The sequence below is a fragment of the Pelophylax lessonae genome (genome assembly GCF_965119305.1).
Source record: "Pelophylax lessonae genome assembly, chromosome: 2".
Taxonomy (NCBI): Eukaryota; Metazoa; Chordata; class Amphibia; order Anura; family Ranidae; genus Pelophylax; species Pelophylax lessonae.
Window position 1 is genome coordinate 131,246,967 of NC_138769.1, and position 14,140 is coordinate 131,261,106.

General features: G+C 44.8%; 1 protein-coding gene across 1 annotated transcript in view; it reads right to left on the minus strand.

Annotated features, from left to right (window-relative positions):
* The window catches only part of LOC309546408 (solute carrier family 13 member 2-like), a gene marked incomplete at its 3' end in the record, with an annotated part of 167,854 nt that overhangs the window by 31,399 nt on the left and 122,315 nt on the right, over positions 1-14,140 (minus strand). Inside the window, exons 6-7 of the mRNA XM_082246069.1 lie at positions 9,062-9,184; positions 6,973-7,194 (exon numbers count right to left, since the gene is read on the minus strand). Coding sequence (XP_082102195.1) covers positions 6,973-7,194; positions 9,062-9,184 — 345 coding nt within the window. The remainder of the gene's footprint in view (positions 1-6,972; positions 7,195-9,061; positions 9,185-14,140) is intronic.

The window sequence follows — 14,140 nt, forward strand, 5'->3', positions numbered from 1 at the left end:
ACGCTATGAAGGACTATAATCCTGCAGCACCAGGCCGTTTGAAGTTTGCTAATGAACATCTGAATGATTCAGAGGAGAACTGGTGAAAGTGTTGTGGGCAGATAAGACCACAATCTAGCTTTTGGAGGAGAAGGAATGCTGCCTATGACCCCAGGAAAACTATCCCCACCGTCAAACATGTAGGTGGAAACATTATGCTTTGGGGGTGTTTTTCTGCTAAGGGGAAAGGACAACTTCACCGCATCAAAGGGACGATGGACGGGGGCCATGTACCATCAACCTCTTCTTCAGCCAGGGCATTGAAAACGGGTCATGGATGGGTATTCCAGCATGACAATGACCAAAAATATATGTTCGAGGCAACAAAGGGGTGACTCAGGAAGAAGAACATTAAGGTCCTGGAGTGGACTAGAATAGTCTCCAGACCTTATCCCATAGAAAATGTGTGGAGGGAGCGGAAGGTTTGAGTTACCAAACCTCAGCCTCGAAACCTTAAATACTTGGAGAGGATCTGCAAAGAGGAGTGGGGAAAAATCCCTCCTGAGATGTGTGCAAACCTGGTGGCCAACTACAAGAAACATTTGACCTCTGTGATTGTCAACAAGGGTTTTGCCAAGTACTAAGTCATGTTTTGCGAAATGGTCAAATACCTTTTTCACTCAATAAAATGAAAATCAATGTAAAACTTCTTTTTAACCACTTCCTGACCACCCGCCGCAGTTTTATTGCGGCAGGGTGGCTCTCCTGCGCAAACTGACGTAAACCTACGTCAGTCGCGCACGGGAAGCTAGGGGGTGAGCGAGGGCCGCCGGCGGCACACTCCTGCCCCCACTCGGCAGCGGGGAAGCCAAAGCACAGGTCAGGCAGCTCCGATTGCCACCTGACACCCGCGATCGCTTCCCCCCCCCCCCCCCCCGCTGAGAGAGAAGGACAGTCGGCTGTTGTAAACACAGCCAACCGTTCTTCTCCCTGAAATGATCACAGAGCTCATGTGATCCTTCTATATAGGATCACATGTCTCTATGGTCATTTCACAAGCCACGCCCCCCCACAGTTAGAATCACTCCCCTAGACTCACATTTAACATATTCTGTCTCTCACTGTTAAAATAAATCTACCATTAAAAGTATTATTTTTTTGTCAGTGGGCAAACGTATAAAATCAGCAGGGGATCAAATACTTTTTTCCCCTCATTGTATATAGATTCCGGCAGCCGGCATGTTGTGAGTGGAGAGACTTTGGGGTTTATTTACTAAATTTTCCCTAAAGCTTGGCGAATGTGGTGAGGCTTCACTTTGTAAAGAATACCCAATCAAGTGCAAGGAAATTTTAAAAAAACTGCATTTTTGCTTGCACATGATTGGATGATGAAAATCAGCAGAGCTTCACCACATTCATTAAGCTCTGGTGAAAATGAGTGCAACTGCACTTGCAAAGTGCACAGTCTATTTGCCTTTACTAGATAAACCTTGATGTTGTGAATCATGGCTGGTCATAGAGATTTCACAATTTATTCAGCAGAATTAAAATCTTCACCTGTCCCCCAAAGAAAAGCTAATGGTACTAAAAAGAATAAAAAACCTATATTGAGAGAAGTATGGAGATAACCACTGCTGACCACGCCTTAAAAAAAAAAAAAAAAAAAAAAGTTGCCTGACTTACATGCTGACAAAGCTTTAATACCTCCTCACTTCCCTGGAACAGATATGTAGGCCATGTAATTTACGTTCTCTTACTGAATACTTGCTCTGAATCAATGACTCAGAAAGCAATGAAGCCACAGAACCAGTAAGAGAATGAGGCAATATATTTAGATGAGGGTTGGCTATGGAATCCTTCATATTCCTCTTCTCTCTGAAAACAAATGTTACATCTTGTTTCGATCAATAGTCAAATTAAAACAGAGATCTATTGCTATCTACTATAGATCTCCTAATATATTACTGCATTTACTGTTGTGATCCTACAGAATATTTGAGGAAGCACTATTACTGGACAGAAGGGCGACCACGTGGCTATTATTCTTGGCATATATGGGTTTATGACAAATAAATACCATTTAAGTGCTAGATAGCGCTTGCGAGATAAAACAAATAATAGATATAATAAATGCAACCACAAACAGTATAAATTGATATTAATAAAGTTCTCAGTCCATAGTATTGTAATATCTGTGTGAAATATTCCACAAAAAAAAGTAGACAGTCCATAGAAGAGTGAAAATAACGCTTGTGTCTTGACACCACAAAGCACCCCTTGGTGTACTGTATCACCACATGCTCATATGAATCAATCCGTACTTACCAGATAGTATTGACCTCCTTGTTATACCACAAGAGAAATCAGCCACACTTTGTGGTCACACAAGGACCAGATCATACCACTGGATGGAGGCCTGGGGTGGGTGTTGTCTCCTCCCTGGCAAACGGATCAGCATTCAATTGACTCAAATGGCAGGGACCAACAAATTAAAAAGAGAGAAGAGGGATCCTTCCATAGTGTGCACAACCATTGATTTATTTGAAAAAAACAATCACAAAAGCGTATTCCCAAAAAAACCTGCAGAGTAACGTTTACCCGATCTGCCCGGTCAAACTGGAAAGCCACTTCGCAATTCATGGGCATTCTACTAGGACTGGAAATAACGCGCCGGTGTAACATTAAAAAACCCTACCTCGTGAAAATTCCCTACCCTCGTCACTTCCAGTGCACATACGTCATGGAACAGCTGAGCAGCTTACCAGTGCGCATGCTCATAGCTGCGGAGGGTAGAGAATTTTCATGGGGTAGTGATTTGTAACGTTACACCACATCAGCTGTTGCCGCAGGTACATAAATCATCTCCGCTGCAACATTAAATCATCTCCGCTCCTACCCCTGTGACTTCCCTGATCTCAGCTACTAAATGTAAAAGCGGCGTCGGGTCTATGAAAATATAACTCACGGAGATCTCTGCTCCGTGAGTTATATTTTCATAGACCCGCCGCTTTTATATTTTGGAGCCGAGATCAGGAAAGTCACAGGGGTTGGAGCGGAGATGATTTAATGTACCCGTGGCAACAGCTGATGCTGTGTAACGTTACAAAACAGTACCTCGTGAAAATTCCCTACCCTCCGGAGCTATGAGCATGCGCAGTGGTAAGCTGCTCAGCTGTTCCATGACGTAGGTGCACAGGAAGTGACGAGGGTAGGTATTTTTACGGGTAGGGTTTTTTCACAGAACACCGGGAGTTCTACTTGATGTGTTTCATCATCACGTGACATCCTCAGAAGAAGGAAGTCACAGTGCGTACCTCCATCCTATATAATTTATTATTTATTTATTTTTATTGTTTAGAGATAGCAGCTGCACAGTAGGTGTAACATTGGTGCGAATGATACTTTTTACATATTTAGATCTGGGGTTATGTCTTAAGTAGCACATGCAGGGAGTGTAAGGCTCCATGTACACGGGACTTTGTTAAAAGTCCCTTTGAATGCTGACATTTTTAGGACGTTTGAAACGTCCGTTCGGTCGCGTTTGTACCCGCGTTTAGCGGGCGTTTCGTGGGCGTTTAGCGGCGTTTGCGTTTAGAACCGTTCCTAGGGGTCCAAAAAATGATTCCCCTTTAAAATGGAAAAACGCGAATGCTAAACGCGGGTCATCGCGTTCGGACGCGTTCGGACGCGTTCAGATGCGTTCAGACGCGTTTGTGCGTTTGAAACGCCGGGAAACACACGTTCGAATGCAAATAATTGCGTTCTAAAAACAGTCCCTGAACGCAACTGCCTGCAAATGACTGTAAACGACCTGGTGTACATGGACAGATAAGATAAAATGTAGATGGGTTCAGGGGCTTCTGAAAAAAACTCCCAACTGCTCCTAAACGGCCATTTCCAGCGTCCCGTGTACATGGAGCCTTAATGTTCTCCACATTTTTGAGCAGATGTGATCAGGTTTCCTCTCACAATCCAAAAATGTACTGTTAAGTTAATTGACTTCTCCTAAATTACTGATAATGTGTATCTGAGGGTATTGAATTGTGAGCTTTGTTGAGAGACAGGAATTAATGTGAATGCACTCTAGAAAGTGCTGTTGGAGTTATATAAATAATGTAAATAAATACAGTATCTCACAAAAGTGAGTACATCCCTTACATTTTTGTGAATATGTTATTATATCTTTTCATGTGACAACACTGAAGAAATTACACTTTGCTACAATGTAAAGTAGTGAGTGCACAGCTTGTATGACAGTGTAAATTTGCTGTCTCTTCAAAATAACTCCACAGGCAGCCATTAATGTCTAAACCGCTGACAAAAAAAGTGAGTACACCCCTAGGTTAAAGTGTCCAAATTGGACCCAAAGTGTCAATGTTTTGTGTGGCCACCAGTATTTTCCAGCACTGCCTCAACACTATTGGGCATGGAGTTCACCAGAGCTGCACAGTTTGCCACTGGAGTCCTCTTCCACTCCTCCATGACGACATCACAGAGCTGGTTGATGTTAGAGACCTTGCGCTGCTCCATCTTCCATTTGAGGATGTCTCACAGATGCTCAATAGGGTATAGGTCGGGAGACATACTTGGCCAGTCCATCATCTTTACCCTCAGCTTCTTTAGCAAGGCAGTGGTCGTCTTGGAGGTGTGTTTGGGGTCGTTATGTTAGAATACTGCCCTGTGGCCCAGTCTCCGGAGGCTCTGCTTCAGTATGTCACAGTACATGTTAGCATTCATGGTTCCCTCAATGAACTGTAGCTCGCCAGTGCCAGTAGCACTCATGCAGCCCCAGGCCATGACACTCCTACCACCATGCTTGACTGTAGGCAAGATACACTTGTCTTTGTACTTTGTACACCTTACCTGGTTGCCGCCACCCACGCTTGACACCCTCTGAACCAAATAGGTTTATCTTGGTCTCATCAGACCACAGGACATAGTTCCAGTAATCCATGTCCTTAGTCTGCTTGTCTCCAGTAAACTGTTTGCGGGTTTTTTTGTGCATCATCTTTAGAAGAGGCTTCCTTCTGGGAAGACAGCCGTGCAGAGCAATTTGATGCAGTGTGCAGTGTATTGTCTGAGCACTGACAGGCTGACCCCCCCACCCCTCCAACCTCTCCAGCAATGCTGGCAGCACTCATACGTCTGTAGCACGCTACAAGGTATGTGCTAGGTAAAGTGTAGTAGGCCTTGTCTGCTTTTCAGCAGAGCCATGATTTTCAGCTGGGTTGTCATGGTTCCCAGATGTGGCTGTTGAGACTGGGGAGTCTCCCCACTGTGCTCAATGATGACTCTCATTGGGTAGTGGAGGAAACTCGGCCAATGGCACACCCAGGCTTGTATCTACCCCAGAAAGGCAGATTCTGCCGCACAGCATTCTGGGAGTGGGTATAAGTTTGAGGGGAGCAAATGATGCAGTGTCTTTAGCGGGAAGCAGAGTTTCAGGAGTGAGAGTACGCTGTCTTTCCTCCTATCAAGAGGAATCATGTGTCCCAGGCGGCTTGCCTGAGGGGAAAGAGGGCTGAGCTGAGCTGCAAAGAGGATCCGGTGTGCTGAGGACCAGCGGAGCTGAGAGGGGATGAGTTTTAGGAAAGCATTACCAGTCGTGAGTACTGAAAACTGCCCCTGGGGGTCTGCCTAGTGAGAGGGGACCACTCCGTAGAAGGTCAGAGGGATCTGGCAGCTAACTAGCCGATGCAGGAGCAAAGGAAAGGGGGTGCCAGTTTTGACCCTGAAGAGTAAAGAGGGTGCCAGTGGTTTGGCCCTGAAGTATTCAGTGTACAGTGGAAGTGTACAGCGTGCAGTGTACAGTGTTGCTGGTTGCAGCAGCAGCAGTGTTACTAAAGGCTACCTCAGTCAGGAAGGACTGGGGGGAGCAGTGTCAAGGACTTTTGAGCTAACCAGAGTGTCAGAAGTCAGTCTTCAGGCCAGTGCAAGCAAGAGATTTCAAGCGCCAGCAAGCGTTGGTCGGCATCCAGCCGGCATTACGTCAGCACTGAAAGGCATTTTTCTCAAGTGTCCCAATTTGTACCTAGTTGAGCCAGAGGAGTATCCCACTCATTCCCTTCTCCCATCCCTATATCAAATAAACAAAACAAACCAAAGACGCCGGACTGTTCTTTGACTCAGATCTCACACTTGGGAAATCAGCTTAAATGTGCTGTTGGTGTTACCGGTGACCATGGCAGACCCATGTCAGGCCCAATGCCTGGAAATATTGCTACACGTCTATTTCCCAAAGACAGCCTCTGTATATGACGTTGAGCATGTGCACACAACTTCTTTGGTCGACCATGACAAGGCCTGTTCTGAGTGGAATCTGTCTTGTTAAACCGCTGTATGGTCTTGGCCACCATGTTGCAGCTTAGTTTCAGGGTCTTGGCAATCTTCTTATAGTCTAGGCCGTTTTTATGTAGAGCAACAATTCTTTTTTTCGGATCCTCAGAGAGTTATTTGCCATGAGGTGCCATGTTGAATTTCTAGTGACCAGTATGAGGGAGTGAGAGCGATAACACCAAATTTTACACACCTGCTCCCCATTGACACCAGGGAGGGAAAATGGCTAACTGGGCCCAATTTGGACATGTTCACTTAGGGGTGCACTCACTTTTGTTTCCAGCGGTTTAGACATTAACGGCTGTGTGTTGAGTTATTTTGAGGGGACAGCAAATTTACACTGTTATACAAGCTGTACACTCACTACTTTACATTGTAGCAAAGTGTAATTTCTTCAGTGTTGTCACTTGAAAAGATATAATAAAATATTTACAAAAATGTGAGGGGTGTACTCACTTTTGTGAGATACTGTACATCTTGTAAAGACTGGAACGCAGCTGGACTTCCTTGTATATTACTACATGAAAGTCATCTACAAGTACAAATTTTAGACAATGGCATTAAAAAATAAGTATATTTGGATTTTCCCTGAATACAGCAAACGTCAGGTGTCACTGGACACAACTTTACACTTTTTTCAGTTTTCTACAAACTTACTCTTTTCCACTTTTGTTAAAGCTGATAGTTGCCCATCCTGGAATGAAACCTGGATCTCTAGTGAGCCATAAAAGAACCATCAAGGTGAAAAGAACTAAGACACAGATTTCTGCGAATGTCATGGGACCCAGGCTCTTGTGCTCCTTTAATATGACACTGTAGGCTCTCTTCTCTTTCTCCTTTCGTTCTGGTTTTCCACCACAGCCAAAATTCTTCCTAAATCTGGGGAAGACATACAGACAACAGATGATCAGTCATGTTTTCTAGAGGATAAGTGTACTTTTGTGATACAACAAAAAGATGCTTGTTTACTGTCCCAACATTTTTACATTCCAGAAGTTTTCTAGCCACAGCAGTGGAATTTAGAAGCATGAAAGGTACAAGACATTCTGTACTGTTACTATATAAAGAAGGGCATCATTTTCATGTGTGCAAACAGTTTTATCAGCCATCAGTAAACAATTCGGGACAGACATGCATTTGAGAATCCTGGTAGAGTTTCTAATGGACATCAATCGACAACAAGAGAAAGGAGAAAGATGAAAGTGTTTGGAAAGTTGCTTGTATTTTCTGGAAGGATATGAGCCAAGGTGGTAAATGTATACTTTTTCATTATAGTAAAGGGTAAGCCGTAACTTTTTTTTTTAGTTTAAAGTGAATGGGAAAGGTTAGAACCTTGTTGGGATTTTTATATTTTGGAGCTCTGATAGATTTCCCTTTACTTCCTGTTCTGCAATTCTCCATCGGAAACACAGTTAGAAGTAAAAATGCTTTATTTTAGTAGAGTAAGGGAAGGCTAGAACCCCTCTTAACCACTTGCCGATATATGTATATATACATCACTAGCCTGTGAGGCTCTGGGGAGCAAGCGCACGCCGCCGGAGGTGCACTCCCGCGCGGTCACGGGCCCCCCCGCGCGTGTGGCCGGCGGACCCGATGTCCGCCGGTCACTCGGCGATCATCGGTGCAGAGGGAGAAAGGCAGGCGGCTAATGTAAACAAGCCGCCTGTCATTCTCCCCTGTGTAGAAACAGTGATCATATGGTTCTACTATGTAGGACCGTTGATCACTGTTTCTACAGCTCAAGCCACAGCCAATCACAGTTAGAATCACGCCCCTAGGGACACACACCCCCCCTCTCAAATAAAGCTAACCCCTTCACTGTCAGTGTAATTTTACAGTAACAGTGCATATGTATAGCACTGATTACTGTAGAAATGTCACTGGTAACCCCAAAAGTGTCAAAAATGTCAGTCAAGGGTCCGATCTGTCCGCCGCAATGTCGCAGTACCGCAAAAAAATTGCAGATCGCCGCCATTACGCGTTAAAAAAAAAACAACAAAAATGACAAAAATCTTTTCCTTTGTTAGTAAACGCGATAACTTTTGCGCAAACAAATCAAAATACGCTTTTTGCGATTTTTTTTTTTACCAAACATATGTAGCATAAAACAAATTGGCTGAAAATGTTAAAAAATTTTGATTTTTACATTTTTTTTGGGGAATTTCATATAAAAAAATGTGAAAAATATGGTTATTTTTCGCAAAATTGACGCAATTTTTTTGTTTATAGCGCATGATCAAAAAATCGCACAGGTGATCAAATACCACTAAAAGAAAGCTCTGTTTGTGGGCAAAAAAGGACGTCGATTCGTTTAGGTACAATGTCGCACGACCGCGCAACTGTCCGTTAAAGTCACGAAGTGCCGAATCGCAAAATACCACCTGGTCAGGAAGGGGGTAAAATATTCTGGGGCTTAAGTGGTTAAAATGTTATTGTTGTATGTGTCTCCGTTGCAGATTTTCCCTCACTTCCTGTCTGGTAAAACCATTATCCGAGGGACAGAACACAAGAGAAATCATTCTAACAGAGCTCTGGACAGAAGTAGCAACCCAACAGGTGTTCTAACTTTTTTCCACCTTCTATCCAAAATAACTTAAAATGTTTTCACCGGACAGAAACTATGATAAATAAATCCCTACAGTAATTAGGTGTGACAAGCAGTAAGCTGCAGCCATTTTCACAGGTAGTTGATTTCACAATAAATTGGCCTTTGACTTCATGAAAATAGATGCCGATATAGACTTACTTGGTCCCCAAAAACATAAGCTGTAGCAAGATCCAGGCGAAAGCAAGTAACAATAACATTGTAGGGAAGGCAAATCCAAACCATGAAGCAAAATTTATTATATTATTGTTTCCAGGGAATAACCTGCAAGATAATAGATCCGTTTATCACTAAAACAATGGCAATCTAAAAAGCAGTGTATAACGTTTTATAAGGAAGAACTGATTCAGAATTTATTGCATACTTCATTGTAAATGATGACATTCAGAACATTGGCAGATGTATTATTTGAAATACTAGAGCAGTGTTGTCAATGCAGACTGTAATCAGTTTCGACTGCAAAAAGCAAAGGTGCGCAGCAATCCAGTCAACCAATGATAGGACTTCCCGACTACCCGCCGCCTTTTTACTGTGGCAGGGTCGCTTTCCTGCTCAAACCGGGGAAGCCGATGCATGGGTCAGGTGGCTCCGATTTCCGCCTGACACCCGCGATCGCTCCCTGCAGAGAGAGAAGGACGGGCAGCTGTTGTAAACACAGCCGACCGTTCTTTTCCCTGAAATGATCACAGAGCCCATGTGATCCTTCTATATAGGATCACATGTCTCTATGGTCATTTGACAAGCCAGGCCCCCCCACAGTTAGAATCACTCCCCTAGGCTCACATTTAACCCATTGATCCCCCATAGGGTTAACCCCTTCCCTGCCAGTGTCATTATTACAGTAACAGTGCATATTTTTAGCACTGATTACTCAAAATGATATTGTCACAAAAGTGTCAAAAATGTCAGTCAGGGGTCCGATCTGTCCATCGCAATGTCGCAGTCTGGCTAAAAATCGCAGAACTAGTAAAAAAAACAAAACAATAAAAATGACAAATCTTTCCCGTAGTTAGTAGACGCGATAACTTTTGCAAAAACCAATCAAAATACGCGTATTGTGATTTTTTTACCAAAAATATGTAGCAGAAAACAAATTGGCCTAAAATGTTAAAACATTTTGACTCTTAAATTTTTTTTTTTGAGAATGTCATATAGCAGAATGTGAAAAATATTGTTTTTGTTTTCAAAATTGTCGCTCTTTTTTGTTTATAATGCAAAAAATAAAAATCGCACAGGTGATCAAATACCACCAAAAGAAATCTCCATTTGTGGGAAAAAAAGGACATCAATTTTATTTGGGTACAGCGTCCCAGGACCGCACAATTGTACAGTAAATTAACGCAGTGCCGAATAGCAAAATAGGGCCTGGTCATTAAGGGGGCAAATCCTTCCGGTCTTAAAGTGGTTAAAAACCAGAGGTTGTTATTTGAAAAACAAGGTACCTATAGATTTCAGAGGGCTGTCACATGTGTAGAAAAAAAAATGTAAATTGTGCTGCGCAAATCTGTGTATTCTATATAGATTTCTTGCGTTTATATAGTGTGTTAAAAATCACCGTTATTAGCTGTATGTTGATTATTGATCGTGTTGTAAGGAAGTATGTGACAACCGTGCAAAGGGAATTGTACAATTAAACACACAAACAACAAGGACATTTCATAAATAAGGACTGTTATATTTATATTTATTTGCAATATTTATATTTTTTATATTTATTCCATATTGCATCTTATGTATTTGCCAATATGAAATGCTAGCGCTGTTTTAAATTGATTACGCATTTTAATCTAAGATTTACTTGGATGCACAGCAGCTGCATTTTACTTGTTTACAAATTTTAGTAGTAGCGCGGGTTTTAATTTAATTTTATACACACAGATCCTTGCAACATGGGGCCGTGCATTATCATTCTGCAACATGAGGTGATGGTCGTGGATGCATGGCACAACAATGGGCCTCAGGATCTCGTCACGGTAGCTCTGTGCATTCAAAATGCCATTAAATAGAATGCACCTGTGATCGTTGTTCAGAACATACGCCTGCCCATACCATAACCTCCCCACCACTATGGGCCACTCGATCCATAACATTGACATCAGCAAACCGCTCACCCACATGACGCCATACACACTGTCTGCCATCTGCCCTGTACAGTGAAAATCGGGATTCCTCCATGAAAAGAAAACCTCTCCAAAGTGCCAGATGCCATCAAATGTGAGCATTTGCCCAATCAATTTAGTTACAACGACGAACTGCTGTCAGGCCGAGACCACGATGAGGACGACGAGCATGCAGATGAGCTTCCGTAAGACGGTTTTGTAGCAGCTGTCCGGGTGGCTGGTCTCAGACCAGAGGTGTAACTACAACTTCAAGGCACGGGTGCAAGAAACCATGAAGGGCCCCATCTCAGGGGCACCTTCCTATGTTCTGCAGCGGGCCACCTCCTGCCGTCTTGAAGCCCCCACATGGTGGTGAAACACCAGGACCCAGTCGCAAGTGCGACCTTTGAGACCCTGGTAGTTCTGCCACTGACCTTACTATTACTAGGAAGCATTTTGGAGGATGTAAGGGAGAATTCTCGAAGATATAAGGGGGGCACTCTGGAGGTACTAAAACAGTACCTCCAGAGTACCCCTTATATCCACCGGAGTGCCCCCCTTGGGATCAGTGGCAGTAGTGGTGCTGGTGGTGGGAGGGGGTGGATCAGTGGCAGTGGTGGTAGGGGTAAGGGGGGTTGATCAGTGGCAGCGGGGGTAGTGAGGGGGGTGGGATCTGTGGCAGTGGTGGTAGTGAGGGGGGTGGGATCTGTGGCAGCGGTGGTGGTGAGGGAGGTTGGATCAGTGGCAGCAGTGGTGGTAGGGGTAAGGGGGGTCGATCAGTGGCAGTGGTGGTAGTGAGGGGGGTGGGATCTGTGGCAGTGGTGGTAGTGAGGGGGGTGATCTGTGGCAGCGGTGGTGAAGGGGGTTGGGATAAGTGGCAGCGGTGGTGGTGAGGGGGGTGCGATCTGTGGCAGCGGTGGTGGTGAGGATCAGTGAGGGTGCCATCCTCCCCCAGGACCACTGCTGCCTCTTACTGATCCCTACCCCCCCACCACCACCACAGATCTCATCCCTGTCCCCATGGGAGCAATAGGGATAAGATCTATGGTGGTAGTGGGGGGGATCGGTAAGAGGCAGCAGTGGTGGAGGATGGGATCAGTTGCACTGACATCTTGCAAATAATCACTTACTAAGTCAGTCGCATCCCTCCCAGCTCCCAGGGATGCCTCTGGATGCCTGGGGGTCATCTCCCAGAAGAGAGAGCTCCTCCCCCTTAATTCTATTGGTCGTCAGCTGCTCAGCTGATGCCTCCCTTTCAGCCTATCACTGTTCACCTCCCTACAATGACAGTCCCTGCTCAGCCTCCATTCAGAAGCCAGCAGGCAGGCGCTCCCTCCCCCAGTGTTGGAACAAACGAGGGAGGGAGGGGGGCACGCCGGCACCATGCTGCTCACACTGACAGAGCCAGGAGGGGAACGGGCAGCTCACAGCTGAAGAGCGGAACGAGTGGGCCCTTCACAGCAGAGTGAGAGAGGAGCGGGCGGGGCGGCGGGCCCCCCGCACAATGGCAGAACGCCAGGGTCCAGTCGCAAGTGCAACTGCTGCAACTCTGGTAGTTCTGCAACTGTCTCAGACTATCGTGGAGGTAAAGATGCTGGATGTGGAGGTCCTGGGCTGGTGTGGTTACACGTGGTCTGCAGTTGTGAGGCCGGTTGGATGTACTGCCAAATTCTTTTGCTTATGGTAGAGAAATGAACATTCAATTCACGGGCAACAGCTCTGGTGGACATTCCTGCAGTCAGCATGCCAATTGTACGCTCCCTCAAAACTTGTGACATCTGTGGCATTGTGCTGTGTGATAACACTGCACATTTTAAAGTGGCCTTTTATTGGGGCCAGCCTAAGGCCCCTTTCACACCGTGGCAGCTCTGTCTCCGCGCTGTGTGCAGAGACACAGCTGTCAGGTCCCCACTGTTCTCTATGGGGGAATCGGATGAGAACGGACTGTCTATCTGTTCTCATCCGATCTGATCTGCTGGACGGATGGAAAATAGGGTTTCCATCCATCCAGATTTGACGGATCGGATGTCAGCGGACATGTCTCCGCTGACATCCGATGCCCCATAGAGATGCATGGGGCATCCGTTCATATACGCCAAAAAAATGGACAGGCGGATCTGAACGGTCCGCCTGTGTGAAAGGGGCCTAAGGCACCCCTGTGCAATAATCATGCTGTCTAATCAGCATCTTAAAATGCCACACCTGTGAGGTGGATGGATTATCTCGGCAAAGGAGAAGTGCTCACTGATACAAATTTAGACAGATTTGAGAGAAATAGGCTTTTTGTGTTCATAAAAAAGTCTTAGATCTTTGAGTTCAGCTCATGAAAAATGGGGGCAAAAACAATAGTGTTTTGTTTTTTTATTTTTGTTCAGTGTGGAAGGAAATATTGTATTTTGGTGCATAAGGAGGCAATATAGGATGTATACCACAATATTGCTGGACTATGATAAATAAATTATAATAATAAAATCTCAAAAAAGGCGAAAAGCAGCCAACACAAATCCTGAAATGACGGATCAAAGGCAATATATATATATATAAATGTGGCGCTATTGGGAAAACTGTTTGCACAGAATGTTCATATGAATCCAGGAGAGAAACAACAGCTCCTAGGTGACCGGTACAGATATATGTGAATATCCTTATGCGAATAGAAGTGAAGATCCTCAGTGGGAGAGAGCCACCACCAGACACCCGTACACACTGACTCTTACCGGATGTATATGACCCTCATCACAAAGGTCATATAACGTCTGTACCAAAGGCAAATAGGATCCTCCACTCCTTATTCCCAGCATTTAGCAACCGATCGTCACATCATCATCATAGAGCCCATAAAAGAAACAGAAAACCTCCTCATAGTGTAACCTGTCTTGATAGTTTATTTGGCCCAAAAACAATGTAAATGACTTACAAGATCACTGCTAGTAGTAGGCGTTGTGTGTCACTCTCCTCCGATGGTCTGATGCTGCTGCATCCCACCGACAAGATGGCTGCCGTGTCTCTTCTGCGTGTGGCGTGCGTCGCCGTAAGCTCCATCCGACGCGTTTCGTCATAGACTGACGTCGTCAAAAGGGTGTGGTCTTACGGCGGCGACGCTATATATATATAGCGGTCG